The sequence below is a fragment of the Epinephelus fuscoguttatus genome, linkage group LG22, assembly GCF_011397635.1.
Source record: "Epinephelus fuscoguttatus linkage group LG22, E.fuscoguttatus.final_Chr_v1".
NCBI lineage: Eukaryota > Metazoa > Chordata > Actinopteri > Perciformes > Serranidae > Epinephelus > Epinephelus fuscoguttatus.
This window is the reverse complement of record NC_064773.1, coordinates 3,597,715-3,620,952: the sequence shown is the minus strand read 5'-3', so window position 1 is coordinate 3,620,952 and position 23,238 is coordinate 3,597,715. Positions and strand designations below refer to the sequence as shown.

The following is a 23,238-nucleotide window of genomic DNA, read 5'->3' as shown; positions in this document are numbered from 1 at the left end:
TTGCTTGAAAATATGTTTATTAACACACAGATATGATAAGGAAAGCACTCTTGGCACAAAACATACATGGACACATACATGACAAAGTTAAACATACATTCGCTCAGCTTCAGTATTTTCTAGGTCATACACACTCGCAGCACCAGTGAGGAGGCAAAACAATGTGTAACAAAGCACAAACAATACATTCTTTCATGTCTACTCACTTTTGTACCACATCAGAGGCTCTCACAGTCCTGATGACTGAGTGCCAGTTTAGGGAGCCAGCATTTGATAGAGCGTGATACAAGAATTAAACTATCTATTCCCTCTCACGTTCACATTAAACTTAGTTGTTGCTAGGTAACAGCACCAGCATTTACAGCAGAGAATAATCCCTGCGACACACGCAAGTTGCCACAAGTTGCCTGCAACCAGTCGCTTTCTACAAGTGGTCATCCCTAAGCTGGCAGACGCTTGTTAGGAGGGCCAAGTAGTGTATTAAATGTAAGCTACTGGAGGTTGAGGTACTGAGATGTGCCGCAGATGATTAAAACATAATGCATGCATTTCATCTTGCCGTCAGGGGCGCACAGATTTTTTTTGAGGGCTAACACTGGCCTGCAGGCTGCACTTTGAGAAACAAAGATGTGGTACATTTTCTAAAAGCACAGTGGAGACTGTTTATGGATAAAACAACCACATAAAAGTTTAATTTTAATTAATCTCGTGAATTAAAAGTTGAACTAGGAAAGTGCACTAAGTGGAGAGCAGATCTTTGTCAGACGGCCGGCCCAGCTGATTGCAGCTACTCTACACAACAGACACTGTCTGAGAAATATAGATACAATATAATTATGAGGATGAAAGTATTTTTTAAAAACTAAAAACAGCCACAAATATCTGATCCATATTGTTCATAACTGGACTTTTAACTTTGTCTGTAGGATGTAGTTTACAAAATGGTTCAGGCAAAACGTTTTGCTTCTGACAAGCTCCCGGTGTGGTAGGACACCATGCAGTGGACAGAACAAAGCTTGGGCAGCCTGAACGAACCGCAGCTGCAACTGGAGGAACTGCCCCTTCAAAAACTGACACTCATCTTGTATCGTGTCTAACTTTAGTGGACCATAACATTAATCTGCAGATCCTCCAAATCAAAATAAGACCAATTATTTCTATGATGTCAGTTTTTGAGCCGTGACGAAGGCCAAAAATGTCGCCAGCAACAGATGGTAAGGCTTGTTGTTTTTAGCCGAGCTAATTTTCAGGAAAACCTGTTTCCTGTACAGACCGGTTAAAAGCAGTGAAGACTCAGTAGTTAGTGACGGCATGAAACAGTCAACAAAACAGCTGTTTCAACAACTGGGAATCACCACAAACTCAAGAGGTCCTTGAACATACAGTCATAAATGTGCACACATAATATTAGGCTGACTGGTCTAGTAGTTCGTGAGATTAGCTGCAGGTGGACAGACACACACACACACACACTCAGATACTCGACCAAACAAATCAATGTTCTCATGTTACTGATGCAAATTCTTGGAAATCAGATAAATCGGTCCTGCTCATCGGCCACATTATAAATACTGAGAGGAGCAAGACTTCAGTAGAAAAAGAATTCAAGCTGACAGATCTAAACTGTCTTACAGTAGATATAAAACTAGTGTCTAAAGTGACAGACAGTGGCGCTAGAGGAAAACTGTGTCCAAAACAGAGTGTGCAGAGTGAAGGTTAATCCACAGGGAAATTCTGCTTTTAGATTTTTTTCCATGCGTAGAAACTGAGATTTTGTCCAGATGGTGGGGTCAGAGGAACGTCAGAACCTTCAGGAATCCTCCACTGAGGACGATCAATATCCACAGCTGGTCAGTATTTACTGCTTATTTCATGTCTGTCGTTCAGACCCAAGAGATGTGCAATTCGATTAACCAGCAAAAATGAAGAAGTAGCATTAAAAAATAAAATAAAAACAAAGTTCCGCAGGATGCGTGTCGTCTGGAGCCAGGTGTTGATGCTGATCTGCAGGTTCAGGGTATTACCTGAGCAGCTGGGCAGCGGGAGCCGAACACGGTGTGGAAATGTTCGATGAGGATCTCTGTGAAAATGTTGATGGGCGTCAGAGCGGTCAGAGAGATCGAACCGTGACGAGGCCAAACCAGGTTCACCCCAAACACACAGGCCAGATTAGACGCACTCATCTTGTTCACGATGCTCTCCTGAGACACCTGAGGGTCACAATCAACAGAGGGGTTCGTGATTTCATCATCAGTTAACATGTCAACAGAGAATACATTTAAAACATATGATATACAGAACAGGGAAGGACACTGTGACAACAACAAAGAAAACAACATTAAAAGAAGACCTGAGTACTATGAAGCAGGATTTGGAGTTAGCACGTTCACTCTGGGTTTTCAGTACTACAAAGCTGGTTCACGTTTTAACGAGATAAATCACCATGGTAACTTATTCTTAACAGGTTAACTTCAGCCTCTGACCAATCAGATCACTGAAGAAAAAACTATCCTTCTAACAAACACAGATGGTTTACACACTAAACACATTATTTTAGCAGGATTTCAACTGATCCAAATTTATTTTAGACGCTTAGTGTTGATATTTTACACTCTGATTCATCCTGCAGCTCAGAATAACATGAGACACCTGTGTGATGAGAACTAGGATAAAACAGATCGTATTATATTAGTAAAATAATCCACAGACTGTTAATCAGCTCCTGTTATTATAAATGACACATTTGGGTCAGACAGACCTCATCAGTCATTAACTACTTTTCCAGTCTTTATTCGGACGAGTTTAACGCGGAGACGTGGGGTAAAGTAATTATTACCAGGGATTTTAGTCCCGTCCGAACGCGCCATGTCTGTAATCATTACGGATAATGTCAGTAAAAATTAGGGCCCGACCGATATGGATTTTTTGGGGCCGATTCCGATATTATGGAATAAAAAAAAATCAGATAACCGATAAATTAGCCAACTAAATTTTTACGTTTTTCAATTTAAACCCCCTGAAATACCTGCTTTTGATGGCTTAAATATAGTTCAAACACTCATTACAAAGACATAAATTGAAGGAAGAACATTTTACAAGCAGCATATAAAAAATTTGAACACAAAATAAATCAAAAATATGATGTGCAAAAAGGCAGTAAACCTCTGGGAAATAAAATAATCATGCAAAGTCTGTATGAATTAAGACATTCACATGTCAGTTCACAGTACCAGAGTTCTTCTTATTATTGCCAATTTAACAGAGGTAGGTTATAGTGCAAAAAGTAACACAAGGACATCATTTCTAAGTAAAACAACATATTCCCTGCATTTTATTAGTGATGAAAATATAAGTGTTAACATCGGCGTCAATCAGCCCACTTTTGGCTGATTGCCGATTATTCTCTAATGGCTATAATTGGCCGATTAAATCGGCCAGCCGATAAATCAGTCGGGCCCTAGTAAAAATTACAGTGACTTTTACCTTCTGTAAAACAATCCGGAGAAAACACCTCGGGTAATATTAATCCCTTGCGAACGCGATCCTCTGTAAAAATGTATGTAAATATTTCGTCACGTCCTGTTTACAACCATTTTTCCGCAATTTTTCCGATGATGGAGGCGCTTGAAGAAGCATTCAGTGTTGTCGGCAGTTGTGATAGTGAACATTCTTCTAATTGTATATTCCTGTGTGGGAGACCAATCAAAAAGGTCGAGAAGAAAGCACGAGACTTCTGGTTGTGTTAGGTCGGCCTAATATGAATCCATATTGCTAATGGTTGTGTACACACAATCCTGATCATGGGCAGTACTTCATATTGGGCTAACCATTAATTATTATTATCCTTCAGCTGATGCTTACAGGAAGCAACGTAGCATGCACATGCCGACAGGGAGGTGACGCCAGAGCGCAAACCGAGTTACCACTCCCATCTCTGGTAGAAATACGGAGATTTCTTGTCCCGTGCAAATCGGACATTTATATTACAGACATCCTGTGGTGAACTGACATTAGTCCACGTCCCTGTGTAAAACTAATATAAACCAGCTTTGTAGTACGACTCATCCAGACAGCCAATGTGACGGGTTAGTCAAACCAGATAATGAAAAGATATGTTGTGTATGTTGAACTGAATTTAATGTCTTTAAAGACCTTTTCAAGATGAAAATGTCATCTTTTTTCTTATTCAAACATCACATGTACATATAAAGGTAAACTGACTTTGTTAATCTACATTTTGCCTAAAGGTCAGAGAGTAAAAAGAAAGTATTAGGTTGAATGGAAGGTTTAAAGATTTGTGACAACAGAAATGTCGACTCATTTTAACAAAAAGAAATTGAAAGATAGATAAATCAGATCATATGTTTGTGGCAATTAAGACCTCACAAATTCAAATTTAAGACTCTTTAATGGAATTTAAGGACTTATATTTATATTAAAAATTATTTTCAGACATTTTAAGACTTTAAGGATCTGCAGACGCTCTGTTATATCATCAATGAAGAAAAAATATGCCTCATTTAATTATTTTTGTAGCCCTGCTCTATGCCATGTTTATGTAAACAGTTTTTTTTGTATGAAAGATGCTAAACAAAGTATTATTGTTTTTAATATGAGAAGTAGTTTTATACTCTGTCAGCTCTGGCACATGAACAGTTTCAACAAACTGTGCTGTTAGAAGTTAAGGACAGACTCATTATTTTAAGGTAAATCTGAAAGTGTTTTTCTGTGTTTGTTATTTATATTTTGTTTCTTCTCACTGTCAGCACATTTCTTACCCTAGAAGTCTGCATCTATTGTTTCCCTGTCTCTTAACATTTACTGTAATTACACCACTTTACTCTAAATATAATCCACGGCCTCTTTCCTTTCTTTCTCTCCCCGTCGTACTCTAAGTTTTTGTTTTTACTCTGCAGTATGAATCTAACTGATGAGGCTTTATGATGTGATCACATTAGTATTTGTCAAAGAGCAGAGCACTCACCATGTGGAGGAAACTCAGCAGGTACTTTGCTACGATGAAATGATGTTCAGGAAGACTTTCCACCATCTGTTTACACCTGCTGACCCGCAGACTGCTCTCCACATCTGACCGACAGAAAACACACCACTGACAACATTTTCTACAGACATCAACACACACTTCCTGTCCCGCAGAGACACTTTTGTTTTTCAGGCTCGTTTTCAGGAATCCATCAAATAAACATGTTTTACGTGATCAAGCTTTGATGGATTCTGTTTCATTCATTTTGACAAAGTCCCAGATTTCCTAACGTTTCCTAATGGAAGTGTCTCAATCCTCCTATCATTACCCTCATCATCTCCTCCTCCTCCTCCTCCTCTCCACCATTCCTCTGTCCTCCCCCATGTTTACTCACTGAGGAGGTCCTGGACCTGGCTGTAGAGTCTGAAGGTGAGCAGCGGCTCAGGCAGCTCCCTGAGAAACGTCTTCAGGATCACAGCAGGAACATGGACGTCTCCAAACTCATTAAAGTTCACTGGTTTCCCTGGAGACGTTCAAATAAAACAAATGATCTTCATTAACACATTTAATCAACACAGGCCTCAGCAGGAAGATGTCACACAGATTTAACTATGATAGATAATTAATTCATAAGAGTTGGCCTCAGTCTAAAATAAAACAAAATCTACAATCTGCTGATTCGATGATGATATATCAGTAAAACTGTAACTGGTCCAGGAGGAACGGATGTTTCACTTGGCTCTTGGATCTCCAGTTGATCCTTGTGTGTGTGTGTGTCGGCTGGACGAACACCTGTCAGTGAGACTAAAGTCTAATGAAGTCGACTAAAACAGACTCAACCTGCAGTCTGATGGTATCTGAGCCTCAGCACAAACACACATATTGATCTCCACCTTCCTGGTACTGAGAGATAAAAAGGCAGAGCCCACTCACCCAGGTTGTAGAGTTTCTGAACGTCCTTGATGAGCTGAACTCGAGCTGAGCGTCTGAAGATCCCCTCAGTCCTCAGACCTCAGACAGACACACAGAGAAATCTTAATAAAACATTGTGTGAGGACAGATTTCAAGTTTCTTGTGACTCCCCATGATCTGTATTTAACATAGATTTGTCATGTCTTCTCTACTTTCTTGGAGAATTTGGGGAGTTTTTGCAACTAGTTTAGGCTCTAGATACTTTTTTTCATTTCATGTGTTTAAATTTGACTACTTTTAATCCAACAAAATTATAAATAGATACAACTAATGTTAAGTCATCTGTGAAAACACGGATGCTTCGCACACAGAAGATCTACACAATCAGCACGTTTCAAGATTAGAGTCACCAATTCAGTATCTGACCAAATGTCTCCCCTTCTGTTCCTGAGATATGACGTTGAATAATGGCCAGGAAAGTGTCTCCTGCAGAACATTATGATGTCACAGTGAAGTTGACCTTTGTCCTTTTGGATATAAAATGCCATCACTTCATTATTTTATCCTGTTAGACATGTGTGTGAAGTCTCGTCAGAGTAAGTGTATGAATTCTTTAGCTATGGCCCAAATCATATTTTGTGAGGTCACAGTCACCTTGACCTTTGACCACAAAATTCTAGTCAGTTTATTCTTAAGTCCAAGTGGACGTTTGTGTCAAATTTAAAGAGATTCCCTCAAGGCGTTCTTGACATATTCCGTTCACAAAAGACAAGATCACAGTGGCCTTGACCTCTGACAGGGGTTAAAACAAGAAAAAATTTTGTGCCTGAAATGTGGAGCACGGAAGATTTGTGTGCCTGAAATCTGAAATCTTTTCCGGAGCAGGGGGGCTTGGTGTTGCGGTCACAAAATGAAGAAATAGAAATGTATGTGTTGCAAAGGAAAGTGTTTATTATCAAAACAAACAAAAAGATTATAGCTTTAGCCGTTACTTTTCAGATTAAACTTTTATAGCATAATGAGTTTATAATTAAAGATTAAACTTTCAGTTGACTTACAGCTCCTGCATCTCTTTTTTGCCTTGGTGCTATTTATTTTTAGAAGCTGATTTATTTAGACTGTTTGCAAAATTGTATCGCGCTTGATGTGAATTAAACAGGCAGTTATGTCGAAATTTCGCCTCTGGGCAAGCATGTTGTCATTGAAATGGATCATATAAGGTTGTGGTGGTGACTTTAAAACTTCAGCATAGAGGATTTTTATTGCAACTTTCGTTTCTGTCTGGTTTCTGTTACCTTACCTTCAAAATTACCACTGGCTTACCGGAGCCTCTCCCACAGCCCACTCCGTCTGTGCTTTGTGTCTCAATGTGACATGATGTGAAAGCATGCACAGGCGTCAGTGTTGATTGGCTATCACTTGTGCCGTGTAACCAATCAGAGGGGGCTGTAGGCGGGACATTGTTACAAAGCCCAGTGCAGTGGGGACTGCGGCAGGGAGGGAGACGGCTGTATCAGAGCCAAAGGAGCGAGTTTTAAAATACATTTATTTGATCAGTTATTGATGAAAAAACGTCCGATGCCAATTATGGTAAACAGTAGGTTGTGTTTACTCGCACACTGTGCGCCTATATCATTTTCCTGGATCACACGTATATATTTTTAGGGGCAAATGTGAGTGAAATGCTCGCACTGCAGAGCACTTCTGCCCGTGCCGGACAGAAACTTTGCCACGCCGGCGCTGTGCCGGAGAACTTTAACCCCTGCTCTGACAAACCAAAAACTCATCAGTTCATCATTGAGTCCAAGTGGACGTTTGTGCCAAAACGTCCATCACAGTTTCCCGTGGACAAAGTGGACATTTCAAAATGTCTGGTTTTGCTCAACAAACGTTTCAACTTCCAAAATATTAAATTTAATTTGATATAAAACAAACAGCAGCAGAACATCTGATTTAACCTGAGCTCAGCTTTTAAAAGATCAGTTTACCAATAATCTTAGTCATTATCATGAGGTCATCACTCACCTTTCTCCTTCAGGTAGGTGACAGTCTGAGAGATCACAGGTGGGATCAGCGCCTCCCTGTTCTTCTCTCTGATGCTGGAGAAAAAAAAAAAAAAAACAAACAGGTTTCATTCATCGTTACGCTCAAACGATTCACCGTCAGAGGAACAAACTGTGATACTTTATTAAGAGTTTGGTCCATCAGTAAAAGATACTCACTACTGCAGACTGACTCCAAACTGCTGTGTGGGCAGAGGGGGTCGAGGTGGGGGGGTCTTCACTGAGGGAGGGGGTCCGCCTTTCTGAGCAGCTCGTAACTTCTCATCGTGTCTGAAAGAGACGACACAAGAACAACTCATGATTTACGTTCAACGTGACTGAACAATTTAGGACACATAAAAACAATTCATTTAGGTATTACAGTTTTTCTTTAAATTTAATGACTGAATTCATCTGATTTGAATAAACACAATGAAGAAGAAGTCTATGAGTAATATGATATATCCATTTACTGAATGGAGAAGAGAGACAAGTACCTGAGCACATCAGGAGGGATGATGAGCTGCTCGTAGTTCAGGTGTTCTCTGAGTTCAGCCAGGTAGTTCACGTACGTCAGCTTCTTCCCAAACTTGTGACTAAAGAAGGAACATAAAGAAACTTTAATGTGACTGACGACGGTTTGACTTCCAGCAGGTGAGTCTGACGTGTTTTTACCTGATCAGAGGTTTGAAAAGGTTCCAGACGATTCTGATGAAGTTTGTCGGATGAACGACGTACAGAGTTTTCATGTTCTTCTTATATCTGTTAAAAAAATAAACAAACGAGGGTCATCAGATCGAAATTTAATATAAAACCACAATTTTTTCTTTTCACATTATTTTTCGTTGATCAAAGTTTCACAACTTTCACACTTAAAATAAATAAACCAACAACATTCCCTGGTGTGCACATGTCAACACGAGTGAGTGAATCTATGATTTTATTATGTGAAAACTTGTTGCTGAAAATGAACTCTTTTTAAAATAGTGTTTGGATTAATTCATGTTTGTAAAATTTTGTGACTTTTTGCAAAAAAATATTTAAAAAAACCAAACATTTTCTACATAATGCAGAAAATTACAACAAAACAAAATCACAGTCGTGTCTGACTGACACTGAGGTGACGTACTTCCTGTCAAACTCGCTGTAAGCTTCTCGTAACCATTTCAGAGACGGCTTGTTGCTGCTCCTCAGACCATGATGGAAGTAAACCAGGATGTAGTCCATCTCTACATACTGGTCCAGCGTGAACTTCAGATACCTGCAGAGGGGAATAAAGGGACAGTTGACTGACTGGTGGTCTGCAGAGGGTTTTCATCAGGGTGTGTTTCAGTCGACTTGCGTCATGTGTCAGCTGTGTGAGAGAGGATTTAAACTGGACGTACTCCAGCAGGCGGCGGTGGTCCAGCTGGTGTGATGGAGGTAAACAGCAGCTGCTGAAGGTGATCAACTTCCTGCCGTACTTGTCGTCACCTGCAGAGAAACAGACGAGTTTAGGTGACAGGCCTCTTCCACCTCTGGTTGTTGTGCTGATACATCTTCTCTCTTTAAAAAGGTTTAACATGTAATGCCTGGCCACATGCTCCAAACTAATGGGAGGCAGCATTTCACCTCCTTCTAACCCTCATCCTGTCTCTTTACAGTTGGACTACTATATCATCTTTAGGTTATGCCTTTATTTTGAAATTCTGTCTCATCGTCAAAGAGCAGTGGGCAGATGACAAGCAGACAAGAGGAAGACGATGAGTATAATGTTATTTAGTCAGGAATAAATCAGCAGTATGGAAATTCATTCTATTATGGAGGAAATACGGGTCAACGGATAGCACATGGCTTATGCAAACAACACTGTTATTAGATAAAATAGACGCACCTGCCGCGACAGGCTCTGTTTCAACAATGTTCAGTTGATAAAATGTGCATGCAGGCTGAAACTCAACCGTGATGTTTTGTCAGGAGATGCAGTGACGTAAACCAACGATGAGTAAGAACAATAATAACGTTACATGTTATTTATTAAATATAAATAGGGGGAAAAGTAGTGCCGCATAATTAATCTAATCGCAATCGCGATGTCAGCCTGTGCGATTACATAACCACATAAAAGGCTGCGATTTGCGATTTAATGTATATAAATGTTAACGTGTGTGCCTGTGAACATGACTGCATCTCCTGTAGTGTGTGGAGTTTGTTGACATCACACCCACAAGCTATCCTGGTGTGTGCAGCACATATGGTCAGGTGACCACCCGGCGTGCAGCAGTGAGCAACACAGACACAGAAGAAGAGCATGAGCACGACCATGAGCAGGCTGAGTTGGTGGTGAAAAAAACAAAACGTCTATTATATGGCGATACTTTGGATTCAGGTACGGCGACGTTGAACAGACGTGCTGTGCAAAAGTTTCAAAGTTGAAGTCCCGCGGCAACACGACCAATCTATATCAGCACTACGCATTACGAAGAATGCATGCGAGAGAAAGCCAAGGCAAGTAACGTTAAAGACAACAAGACAACTGAACAACAACAAAGCACAGCTACGCAAACATTTGTAACATATGACAAGACCTCAAAGAGACACAGTGAAATCACAGACTCCATAACAAACTATATAATAACAAATGAAGAACAGCCCACTTCACATGCTGCTGTGTTGTGCTACGGCCTATTCACGTGCTGGAATTTGTCATTTACATGACAACGCCTGAAGGCAACACAGGCTCAGCTCCAACTGAATGTGTGTACAGTGGCGTGCTGCGCTGCTGTGTGAGCAGCGTGTTTGACTGTGCTCAGTCTGCTGATGGTCATTTACACACTGTCCATAACAATAACTATGTCAGGTCAGGTCAGTGCCCCCCCCCCCCCCCCGATATAATGTAGGGAAACACTGAATCAAGAAAGAAGACTAATGATACCATTTATTTATTATATTGTAATTGCAATCGCACATTGCTATACTGTCCACCAAAATCGCAATTGCACGTTTTTATCAAATCGTGCAGCACTAGAAAAAAGCCAACTAACTGTATGCAGTGTATAAGTCCTTAAGTTAACAGTAGCCATGTTTCCATCAGCCTGTTTAGATGCGCATCTAGAAGTATCACATCGGAAAATTATGATGGAAACGCCAAAATTCGAATTAAAATCCCCTGATTCGCACAAACTAAAATACGCTCGCTTTAGCTGGGTTTTGGTTGATTCGAAAAAATGTTGATTCGCAAAATGGGGGATGGAAACAGTTATGTTCGAATTAAGTCTGACGTAGCGCACCTCTCTCCATGGTGATATCCACACTCCGGGTCGGGAAGGCGGTAATGCATTTACAAGCTGGTTGCCAACCGCCAGAAAACGTAGAAGAAGAAGAATGCGAGACTTGTTTTGGTTCCTGTTCTGTGGAAAACTCGCGCGAGTTCGTAGTTTTCACCAAAGTCCGTACATTTAATGGAAACACACAGGATTCGTATTTCTTTTAATGCACATTTCCCAATGATATAAATCATTTTTGGATGGAAACGTAGCTACTGTGTGATGAGCAAAAAACAGTTGTTTTGTCTCTGAACCCTGACAGTTATTACTGAGCTGAATTTGATACTTATGTTCAATGATCTTGTTGTTAATCCATGTTTTATGGCTGTCAGTTAAAGCAAACTTTACTGCTCTTATTATTTATGTGTTGTTTTTATCTAGAAAAGAAGAGGGTGGAGGCTTCTGCTGTAACAGACTGTGTTAAATCAACATGTCTCACATCGACTGCAGGCCCCTAAAATCACATCTAATCAAAATCATATTGTGGCAGACTTTGAAATATCAGCAAATATCGTATCATTGTCCAAAGAATCAATGTCATATCGTATCGTGATGAAACTGGTGATTTACACCTCTATTACGCAGATGTGGTGGTGCTAGCGTAAACAGCAGAGTGCATCAGGAAAGGCGCTGCCAAACTACAGAGGAAGGACAGAGCTGTCTGTTTTGGACTGCAGCAAAGCGGGGCCAGTGCAGTGTTTCCACTGATAACGTCTCTGCCACCACAACAAAGTAATCACTACAGAAGACAAAACTGCTTCTGACTGCCATTCAATAATAGTGTTGGGTCACCAGTTGGAGTTTATAAACAAAATACATGTTTAAATTTACAATTAAAAAGGGGGACATGTTTTTGAAAACTGACCGGAGACCTGGATGATGCCGTGTCGAGCCACATCGTAATACGGGTGAGAAGGATCAGGACTAAGACTGTTGCTGGGAGGAACTGATGGACCGTCTGTGACACACTTCTGATCCTCCTCATCCTCCTCCTCTTCCTCCTTCTGAAGCTCTGTCACAAGCAAGGGAAAAACATGAGTAGACAACATAAATTATGTCTAACGTGTACAGTATTCAAAGGGAAATCCCCGTCTAAAACACACCTATCTAAAGACATTATGACTCAAGCTCAATCACTGATTCCCGCTCTTCACCACCTACCACTTTCTGAATTATTTCCTTATCTGCTCCGTCTTGCTGTTCCTGAAAACACAGATTAGCCAGAGGCCCGGGTGGAAAACTGCCATCGTGATTTGTTTTCTGCTGTGGATGTTTATTCTGCCGCGCTGAGGGAGGTTTTTTTTATAAACACACTGATAACAGAGAGGAAATGATCTGCTCAGAGTGACCTGACAAAAGGCTCAATTTAGTTCAGAGACGCAGGAAGTGGAGGAAAAAAACTCTCTGGTGACTTCATTCACAGTGAAACAGCAGAAACTACACACTGAAATCTCTGGTGTTCATATACGTGTATACAACTGAATAATATGCTGCTTTACTTTGGAGTCAAGCTTCAAAAACACCATAACATGGACAACAAACGATTAATTAAGACAATCCTTACTCACAAAGACTAAAAGTAATGTTCATTTTTTTTGTTCAAACTATTTAGAGAGATGTTAAAAACTCTAAACTCTACTAAAATCCCAGAAACAGAACAAGACATCGATGTGATACAAATGCATTTACACAACAAGGGCAAGTGTTTTATACAAAGCCAGTTCAACATACCTGGCATATCTTTTGCTTATCCAGCTTCACTGACGCTAACTTTAGCATCTCAATAACTGGTATCACAAAGCTGGTTATCAACTAATTCTGGTGAAACTGGGTTTTCCTCCAGTGTGTTCGTGTGAAAGAGGCGCGGTTGTTCATTGGAAGTGACATCATCAGAGTCATGAATGAAGTTTACAGATTACATGCAGAGATGCTCTGTTTTAGTGACAGTAAGAAGTCATGTTCATTTGAGTAAAATGTAAATGACGGCGTATAATCTTACAAAAAATAAGAAGTCATTTATTACAAGTAGGTCAAGGCTTAAAACATGTGTAGGTATCATTATGACTCGAGTATAGAGTAGGGATGGGAATTGATAGGATTTTATTGATATCAATGCCATTACCGATTCCCTTATCGATTCCTCCTGTGAATTTTCTGTGTAGAAAAAGTAGACCTTACAGGTTTTTGGTGTCAACAACATAAATTTTATTGAGTTTCTATTTTTAAACGAGAGATAAGTGCTAAGTAAGTAAATAAACAAAATATGAAATTGGTCCACTGCTATCATCTAAAATGGGACAAATGAAAGAATATTTGTACAGCATTTGTTTTCATCTACGTCAAATAACATTACAGAATCTGTTAGTGTTGTCACGGTACCACAATTGGGACCCACGGTATGATACCAGTGAAAGTATCACGGTTCTGAGTAGTATCATGATACCACAGCAAAAATGAGGCAGATGTGCCTTTTGTCATTTATAAACAGATAAATCACTTTTCTATAATACATCAATGATATTTCAATGGAATAAATTACTTATTGACTTATTCATACTTCAAAAACAGCATCAATAAGTGATTAACATAGGGGGGATCAAAATAAAATAAATAAATGAAATAAAATAAAAATCAACCAGCCACCCTCCTCCTCTGACAAGTAAAGAACAGTCCCTTCATAAGTAAAGAACAGTCCCTAAAGTGCGGTGAGGTTTGTGGACTGTTACCTGCCACAAAGAGAGAAATGTGAACAGCTCGTTTCTCCTCTGACACGTCACATACCTGTGTGCCGCCACACCTCGGCTGTTCAGGTACTTCTGGGCAGTCATGACACCAAGAAGAGGATATTATTGGACCTGGAGCCGGACTTCTCCGTCGCCAGTAAACTGCTATCTTGCGCCGCGGAGCACTATGGCCACAGTATTTGACTATGTATTCCTGTCCGTGTCTGTGACCCCCGTTCAACCCACAACCAGCAGGATTCGCCTTTCGTTTCTGCTGCTGGTTGAAATCTACACACAGCGTGCTCCTGAATGATTTATTTTGCTCGCACAAAACTATTTAGTCGCAAATGTGAGTAACATTAAAATGCTCGCACAGTAGAGCTCTGTAGTGGAAAACAAATCACTGTAGCATTGGTGGTGTTTCCGCCCTTGCATGTAGTTACAGTGCTACATAAGTTGCACGTCATGCTGTTGTGATGAGTGAATGTCATGAGTCTTTTTTGGTGAAGTGACGCCAAGCTTTCGACCGCTTCTGTCTCTCCACCATTACGTCTTCTTTGTTGTTGAACGTACTGCTGACTGACGAGCGTGACGTGCGTCATCGACGTAAAGATTCGGCGTAATGAAAAGAATCAATAAGGGAATCGTTAAGCATAAAGGCTAATGATGTCGATGAATTGAACCATTTGGAACCAGTTCTTAACAGGAATGTGTTCTCGATTCCCATGCATGTACAAACAAATCTCAAATTCTCCTTTTACGAGAATAAGTCAGATTATTGGTGGAGGTAATGATACACCAATGATGACATATTTATGAATGCAGAAATCAATTTTTGCCAATAAACAAATGAAAACACTACACAATGTCCCTTTAAAAAAAGCCAGAACACTCTGCTGCTTCGAGTGCGCTTTGTGTTCAGAGAGCAGTAGTTATATCCCAACAATGCACCCAATGAACGGTCCAGCTCCAAAAATTAGAAAATCAAAACATGACTGCAGGTTTTTAATCATGGCGGGCCGCCACAAATAAATAAATGAATGAGTGGGAAAAATGAGGGTATTGGTATCGTCATTTTTCATCCTGTCAAGATTTTTTTTGTGTGATCTTACTAGACAGAGGTCGGGATGCTGACAGGTTGTGTGCTGATCCTCTGAAGTTAACCTTCTCCAGAGCTGTTCAGCATAAGTTACAGCGGTAATCTATCCTGCTAAAAAGTGAACCAGCTTCATAGTGCTGAATATTTACAGTTTTCCCCTGCCGAGGGACTTCCTCTGATACACTGAGTCCCTTCTTTCCTTCTCTGTCTCTCCTGATTTGCTAATATTCATGTTCTATTCTGCAAATCAATAACTCAGCTTCTCCCCTGAGGCCTTTGTGCTCCCTCGTCCTGCAGGTTCCCTCAGAATGCGACCACATCTGGATCAGACCCAGATTCTTTTAGTGACTTACTGCTCAGAGGGAACTCATTCAGCGGCTCCTCTGGCAGCAGCACAGCGTCTCTCCTTGTCCCCTCGTTTGCCATAAACCTTTGGAGATGTAAACCTATGTGTCATATATGTGACTGTGTGATAGTTGTGGGATCATAACAGCCTGTCACAGGTTACAGCGTGATGATTAGAGGAGAAATGGCAGAGCATAAAGGTCCAGGTGGAAAAAAAAAAATAAATACAAGAGAAGAAAATCACCTGTTGATTTATAAATATCGATCCCAGGGGGCATTTTTGTATTTGGGAGCTGTTTAAATGTGTGATTTGTGGTAGATTTTATTTAGTTGAACCATTAATATTGTAACAGAATCTGAATCTCACTCTGAGTTACTGTTGTTGTTCACAAACTAAAGAAACAAGAGATCATTTCTGAAGCAAACTGTAAAACTATATCACTTATTTTGTTGCAGTTCTGTTCTCTTTTTTAGGGGCCATATCGTCCAAGTGATGTCGGGTTGATTTGATGAGGTCAGGGCTATGGCAAATTAAATAATCAATATTTTCTCTACCCTCAGGTGTACATAAACTCCATGTTATACACCATATTATTATTTTTAAAACACAAATATGTGCACTTATTGGCTATTGGCCATGAGAAGCAGGTACTTGCCGGTTATCGGCCCCAAAATCCTGCTTCGTAGCACATGCTTCAGGTCCCAACGGCCTTTTTACTTGGTTTTATAAAATAAAAATGAATAACTGAATTTCTTTGTGTGTATTGCACTCACCTATTTCAGCCAGTTGCTCCAGCTCTGATGTTGACGTCATTATGATGGAGGTGAAGCCTGTTCATGAAGAGAAGAAATGAAAAACAGAAATGAATCATCAGTAGGAGCCCTGATAGTTTTCACTAACAGAGATTACATCCAGAGGAAGAAATTACATCAGCTAACATTGGATTTAAACCTCCAGACATAAAACACATTTCAGTTTAGTGGTGTCACATAACTAACTAAGTACCTTTACTCAGGTAATGTTATTGTACTTGTGTTTAAATTACAGCCACAGCTTTTCTCTACTTCCACCACATGTCAGAGACAAATATTGTACTGTTGCCCCACTACATTAATCTAACACAGTGTCTTTACACGGTGACATCACTACTTTTACTTCTTCCACTGCTGCTTCACTTTATGATAGTTGACGCTAATTAGCGAGTTATTAAATGAGATAATTAAAAGTTAAAGTCGACACAGGTTAACAAACCAAACTGAACATAGAGTTTAAAGACACTATACCGCGACACAGCGGAGTTAAACACCAGCTAGCTAACACACACACACACACACACCGCAGGAAAGTGAACCCGCTAGTTAGCATACAGGTAAAACTCTGATTAGCATCTTAGCAGCAGCAGCACACCTGAGCTGATTCACTGAGCCGCGTTTATCCGCTGCGCACGAGCCAAACAAACGGTTAAATGTTATCTGTTGATCTTCACACGCTTCATGCGACGTCTGATAAAGTTTGTGAGGAGATATGAAGCAGTGTGAGACAGTCAGACACTCACCTGTGGCAGCAGATAAGCGGACATTAGGGGCTACTCCTCTTCAGCAGGTACAAAGTTGATCCAAACTTCCTCAAACAGCCGCCGCTGGCAGGGAGGGACACTGCGCATGCTCAGTTCGAGCTCCCAGAGGGAGGCTACTGGATGACGCCATCAGATGAGTTTCCCCCCGAATATACAAATAAAACAAAAAAGAAGTACTCGAAACTTTTACTGAAGTAAAAGTAGTAATACCACAGTGTAAATATACAGTACTGCATTCAAACTAACTTGTGTTAAAGTACAAAAGTATCAAAATATAATTAAAGTAGCTCATCAAATGTAAAAGCACTCATTACGCAGAATGGTCCATTTCAGAATAATGTACATTATATCATAGGATTATAATTACTGATGCATTCATCACTTTAATGTTGCAGCTGGTAAAGGTATACATATACCTTAATCTACAACAATAGATTATGATTTATTGGTTAATGATATTCTGTTTTAATAACCTGAATCATAAACGTATCCATGGCTGTCAAAAATAATGTAGTGCAGCAAAAAGTGCAATATTTCCCTCTGAGATCATCGGCGGATTATTAAACAGTGGGTCTCTGAGCACAGGCATGGAAGGGGCCCCACCATGTCCCTCACACAGGAGCAATACTCACAGACTTTGCGGTGGTTTTGTGTCTCATTATGCATCTTTGTTATGTTATTTTGTTGTATTTTTTGTCTCTTTGAAGCAATTCTGTGTCTGTTTTTGTCATTTTGTGTCTCCTTGTGGTTGTCTGGTGTCTTGTTTTAAGCTCTTTTGGTCTCTTTGAAATAATTTTGTGTCTTATTGAGATAATTTTGTGTCTTTTTTGGGCCATTTTGTGTCACTTCGTAGTTGTTTTTGTGTCTCCGTGTAGTTGTTTTTGTGTCTCCCAGATATTTTGTGTCTCCTTGTAGTTAGGGTCCGGGCAGCTAAGCTGCCAGGACACTTTTGTAATCCTAGGTATTCTTCCTCTTCTTTCTTCTTCCGAGGAAATCATACTTCCCATGGGTGAAAACTCACCAAACTTTGCACAAAGGTCCAGTCTCATGCCAGATATCCTCAGCTGTAAACTCAAGCCAATAGTCCTGATGGTGGCGCTACAGCAAGCGTCTAAAGTTCAAAACTTTGGAAATTCATAACAAATCAACCATACGTGCTACAACTTCACAGCTTTCATCAAACTGTAGCCCCAATACTGAAGAAACTTTTGTTTATTTAAACCTATTAAAAATTATGAAGTTCATCACTCTGTTTTTTTCAAAAACTAAAACCTCTTAAACCTGTCTCCTCCCACAAGTTTTGAGATTTTTGATTTATTAAAAATTGAGCCTACAGTGCATCAAAATGTTTGACTGTAAATTCTTAATTCTTGCTAAATAAATCTTCAATGTTCATGAAAAAAGACAAAATTCTAGAGTCATGGTAGATGATGTGTGGCACATTTCAGAATTTTATCTCAAAAACTGAATTTTTGACAGCATTTTGAATTTTGCTCTAATGTGAACAATTGGAGTCAATGTAAAAATGGCAATTTTAAACATCAGTTTTTCACTTATGGAGCAAATCAATTATTGTTACAAACAAATTACCAACATCTCCATGCTGTCTAGATGCAATATGTGTATTTTCAGATTTTTGTCTTAATAACTGAATTTTTTACAGTGGTTTGAAATCTGCTTTTCCATGCATGGATGGCTGCTAAACCTGCACGTCTGGCTTAGTCAGTTTGTGAAGCTACACATGAATTGTCACTGACTAATTAGCTCAGTGAGATAGATATTGATCCTTAGTCTCAGAGGTTGTGAGTTCAAGCCTCAGCTGATGCAAACGGCAGATTGTGTTGCTAAATTCCTGAATGTCTTCCAATTCTTCTGCTTGTTGCTCAGAATTGCCTAAAAATGCCCGGACCCGACCCATCGCTGCACAGCAGCTATAATTGTTTTTGTTTGTCCTTGTACTTTTTTGTATCTCCTTGTTGTTGTGTCCTGTGGGCCCGTTCAGTTATCCATCTGTGACTGAGATGTACGGGGGAGAAGTATAAATGAACAAAAATACTTAGCCCAGGTAAAGTACAAAAACTTGCAGTACTTTTAATAAATCCATGCACTGCCAATAAACACAACATATATTTTATTTTCAATATTTTTAATATCTTAAGTACTAGTGTTAAACACTGTGGTATAATGCACATTTTTATTTCTATTTTATTTTATTGCTTTATATTCACACACTTCTATTTCATACATACAAAAACATTTCTAGAAATGTGAACACATTGTCAGACAAATAAAATTTACATAGAAGCAAATCCTCATATCTGTTTTATTAAAGGTGCAGTCTGTAGGATTTAGTGGCATGTAGGAGAACTACGATGGCTGACACGTAAACGTGAGTGGCCCTATCTAGAGCCAGTGTTGAGATTGTCCATTCTGGGCTACTGTAGAAACAATATGGGTGACTTAGTAGAGGAGGACCTGCTCTGTATGTAGATACAAACAGCTCAATCTAAGGTAACGGAAACAAAATGATTCTTAGTTTCAGGTGATTATACGCTAAAGAAAACATACTTATTACATCATATTCCATTTCTGCCAAAAGAAGCGCTGAATAGGATGAACTGCTGTGGATCAAACTACCCAACAGTATATAAAGGAGTTAAAATGAGCACAACCATGATGGTCTACAGCAGTAAAACTGAACATTTTACTGCACAAAAAATAAAAATAAATAAATAATAATAGTAATTTCACTTTCCGTAATTGTTGTACATTTTGCTGATAATACTCATGTTTAGTTAAGCCAGGTTCTGAATTCAGGACTTTCACTTGTAATAGAGTATTTCCCAGTGTGCTATTAATAGCATAGTTTGTCTTAATTAAAGAACCTGATAACCTTCTTCCACTGACTGGCAGTGAGGTCGACGACATGTTATGACAAAGTTACTGCATGGATCACTTCCTGCTCTGACTGAAGCTATGTGGCGAATGTTTGGCATCTCTTCTTCCTGGAATCAGTTGTGTTGTTTTTGGTGGGTCGAATGTTTTGTCATTCTGAGAGCGTCTCACCTGCAGCGGCTCGACTTAAGCTGCGGCTGACAGAGACTGAGTGGCAGCTCTGTGAAGCGTTGAGTGCACCTGAAAATCCTCAGTATGAGTCAGTCAGCAGCAGCAGCAGCAGAGGTGAGGCTTCACGGTGGCTTTAAGATGGGAAAAAGGGGATTTTCTATTAAAACCAAAGCTTCTCTGACCCAGTCCGTCTTCAGATCAGAAAACAAACATGATGGGATACTGGAGGACAAAATATTTTGTATTATTTTTCCGCACAAATGTATATCCAACATTTGAATTTTCTATGTTTAGACTTTGATATAAAGACAGGACTTGAAGACGAAAATTCTGGGAAATTTCTGGGCATTATTGTGAGTTACTTTTGTATGTTTCTTAGGTGTATTTTGGATTTTATTACCTCTTTTATTAAAGGTCCAGTGTGTAGGATTTAGGGAAATATATTGGCAGAAATTGAATATAATATCATAAGTATGTTTTCTTTAATGTATAATCACCTGAAAATTAGAATTGTTGTTGTTGTTTTTGTTGTACTAGAATGAGCTGTTTATATCTACATATGGAGCAGGTCCTTGTCTATGGATGTTGCCATGTTTCTACAGTAGCCCAGAATGGACAAACCAAACACTGACTCTAGAGAGGGAAGATCGTATTTTCATGTTTATGAGTTTTTGATTTTTTGATTTATCAAGACGCCCCCTGTGACAAGCAGGGTCAGAAAAACACGATTTTTTTTTTTTTTTTTTACATGAAACTGCAAGGTGCCAAACAGTGAAGGAGAAACACTTATTTGTAACTTGAAATTTATTTAGTGTTTATACCAGTTTAAATCACCCAGTTCGCTTGTTTGGGAGAGGAGGAGACCTCTGCAGATAATTAAAACCTTCTGAACGATGAAGACTGAAGAGACTCTAACCAGGAGAAGTGTCAGCTTTTTGCAATCTGTAATTATCACCACTAGATGCCACTAAATCTGCCACACTGGACCTTTACATTTTACAGACTAGTGCAGTTTAACAGCTGACAAACCTTGATAGCAGAGGTCAGTCAGTGGTCGGTGGTCGGCCTGTCAATTGACATCATTTTTGTGCTCCACATAGTATCTCACAGTTTCAATCCTGCTATGTAAAATCTGTTTTGTATTTCATGTTAAATGTGGAACAGTCTCATTACTCTTCAATGTATGGATTTGATAACTACCTGCTGTAATGATCTGAGATTAACCTGACTGTCAGGTAACAAGTCCCGATATCAGCACACCTGATACAATCAGTGGAGTAAAAAGACAGGAGGAGAGAGAAAATCAAAAGTCACACATTTCAGTTTTGTCTCAGATCAGAAATAAATCTCTTTTCACATTGGATATGGATTTATCTTCAGATGAAAAGTCCTGAAATGAAAAGAAATATGACGATCAATAAACCCTCAGTGTTTCCTGTCAGGTTCTTCCCCATCGGAGGGCATCAGGCTGCTGTAAAGTGGTGAAATCCTGACATCTGCTGGACAGAGTGGAAGCACTGCAGCAGCTCGGTGAACCTGATTTCTGACTCCATTGTTGAAGTCTGACACCTCTTCAAACCCAAACAGCAGTTTCAGCAGTTACACAGCATATTGCGTTGGGAAACTAGTTCACTGAGTCCGAATAAAACTAATAATCCAAAGCACTGTTTGTCACTTTAAATATAAACCTGTGTGTGCTTTCCACCAGGAGCTTTAAGATTAAAGTAAGTGACAAGAAAATTACAATTAAATGTTCATAATTAAGATAGTTTACTGTACCTTAGGGTGGAGCATCTTACCCTGAGCTGAATTGTCCATAGATGTCTCTTCCTCTCTTAAACAGACTAGCTGATTTAAACCAGTAAAAACAATGAATAAAGCAGTTTCACATTATGTACACGCACTTCTTCAATAGTATTTTGCATGTTGGAGACAGACCGCTAACTCAGTACCTGCTAATCTGTGCTCACCGTTTTTTCTCTTCTACTTTAAGATCCTGGGCGGCACGGTGACGCAGTGCTTAGCATTGTCGCCTTACATCAAGAGGGTTCCCAGGGTGGGGGAGCCCTTCTGTGTGGAGTCTGCATGTTCTCCCCGTGTCAGCGTGGGTTTCCTCCAGGTGCTCCAGCTTCCTCCCACAGTCCAAAGACATGCAGGTTAACTGGTGACTCTAAATTGTCCGTAGGTGTGAATGTGAGTGTGAATGGTTATCTGTCTCTATGTGTCAGCCCTGCGATAGTCTGGTGACCTGTCCAGAGTGAACCCTGCCTCTCACCCAGTGTCAGCTGGGATAGGCTCCAGCCGCCCGTGACCCCTAACAGGATAAGCAGTTATGGGAAAAAAACAATGAATGAATGAACTTGATGAAGATGTAGAAGTTCAGGAGGTTTTTACCGGGAAATGAATTATCCACAGAGGGCTCTTCCTCTCCTCAACCAGGATGTTAAAACCAGTAAAAACACAAGATTTTTACGTTTAAAAAAATTGTTTTCTCCCGCTGAAAAAATCTGCTTAATACAGCAGCTGACGTGAAAACACAAATGGCCCTGCCTAGAGCCAGCGTTTGGTTTGTCCGTTCTTGGGACCTGCTCCCTATGTTGACATAACCAGCTCATTTTAAGGTAACAAAAACATAGCAGGTGATTATGCAGTAAAAAATACACACTAATTATATTACATTCCATTCCTGCCAATATTTCCCCCTAAATCCTACACACTGGAGCTTTAACTAGCCTACAGCGTATGAGTAAATGTACTTTCCATCGCTGGTTTCAATGTCATGTAAATATATCTCTGAATTACATGAAGTAAATCCATAACAAATTATAATAATAAGAAGACACATGCAGAGGAACTTTTGTGGTTTTGTTATGTTTCCCATCTTTTCCTTGAGCGTAAATCTCGGAGATCTGATACTCATATCAAATTGACATTGATATTCTTATCCTTTAGTTTCTCGGTGTGATGGCGGCCGCCTTTGTTATCCAAATATACTGTATATGTTTGAAGTCTTCTATGTCAAGCAACATCATTTCATGTTATGTTTAATAATTTATTAGCTTTAAAAAAACCAAAACTAATTTACTGTTTTGTACTTCAGTTGTGTTTATTACTATTTTTGATTTACTGTGCACGTTATATGTTGCTTTTTTGTTTTAGTGAACTAAAGACAATTTTACGCTCTG

At 39.6% G+C, this 23,238-nt stretch overlaps 1 protein-coding gene across 1 annotated transcript; it reads right to left on the bottom strand.

Moving 5' to 3' along the window:
* On the bottom strand, nucleotides 1-17,061 carry LOC125882594 (rho GTPase-activating protein 8-like). The gene is made up of 13 exons (XM_049566383.1): nucleotides 16,967-17,061; nucleotides 16,185-16,241; nucleotides 12,109-12,255; nucleotides 9,324-9,411; nucleotides 9,068-9,199; nucleotides 8,614-8,700; nucleotides 8,436-8,534; nucleotides 8,119-8,229; nucleotides 7,922-7,995; nucleotides 5,918-5,995; nucleotides 5,379-5,507; nucleotides 4,985-5,088; nucleotides 1-2,210 (listed from the first exon to the last, which is right to left on the bottom strand). Exons 2-13 carry the CDS (start codon nucleotides 16,222-16,224, stop codon nucleotides 2,013-2,015), a joined length of 1,287 nt encoding a protein of 428 aa, XP_049422340.1. The 5' UTR covers nucleotides 16,225-16,241; nucleotides 16,967-17,061; the 3' UTR covers nucleotides 1-2,012.
* Between the last annotated feature and the right edge of the window lie 6,177 nt (nucleotides 17,062-23,238).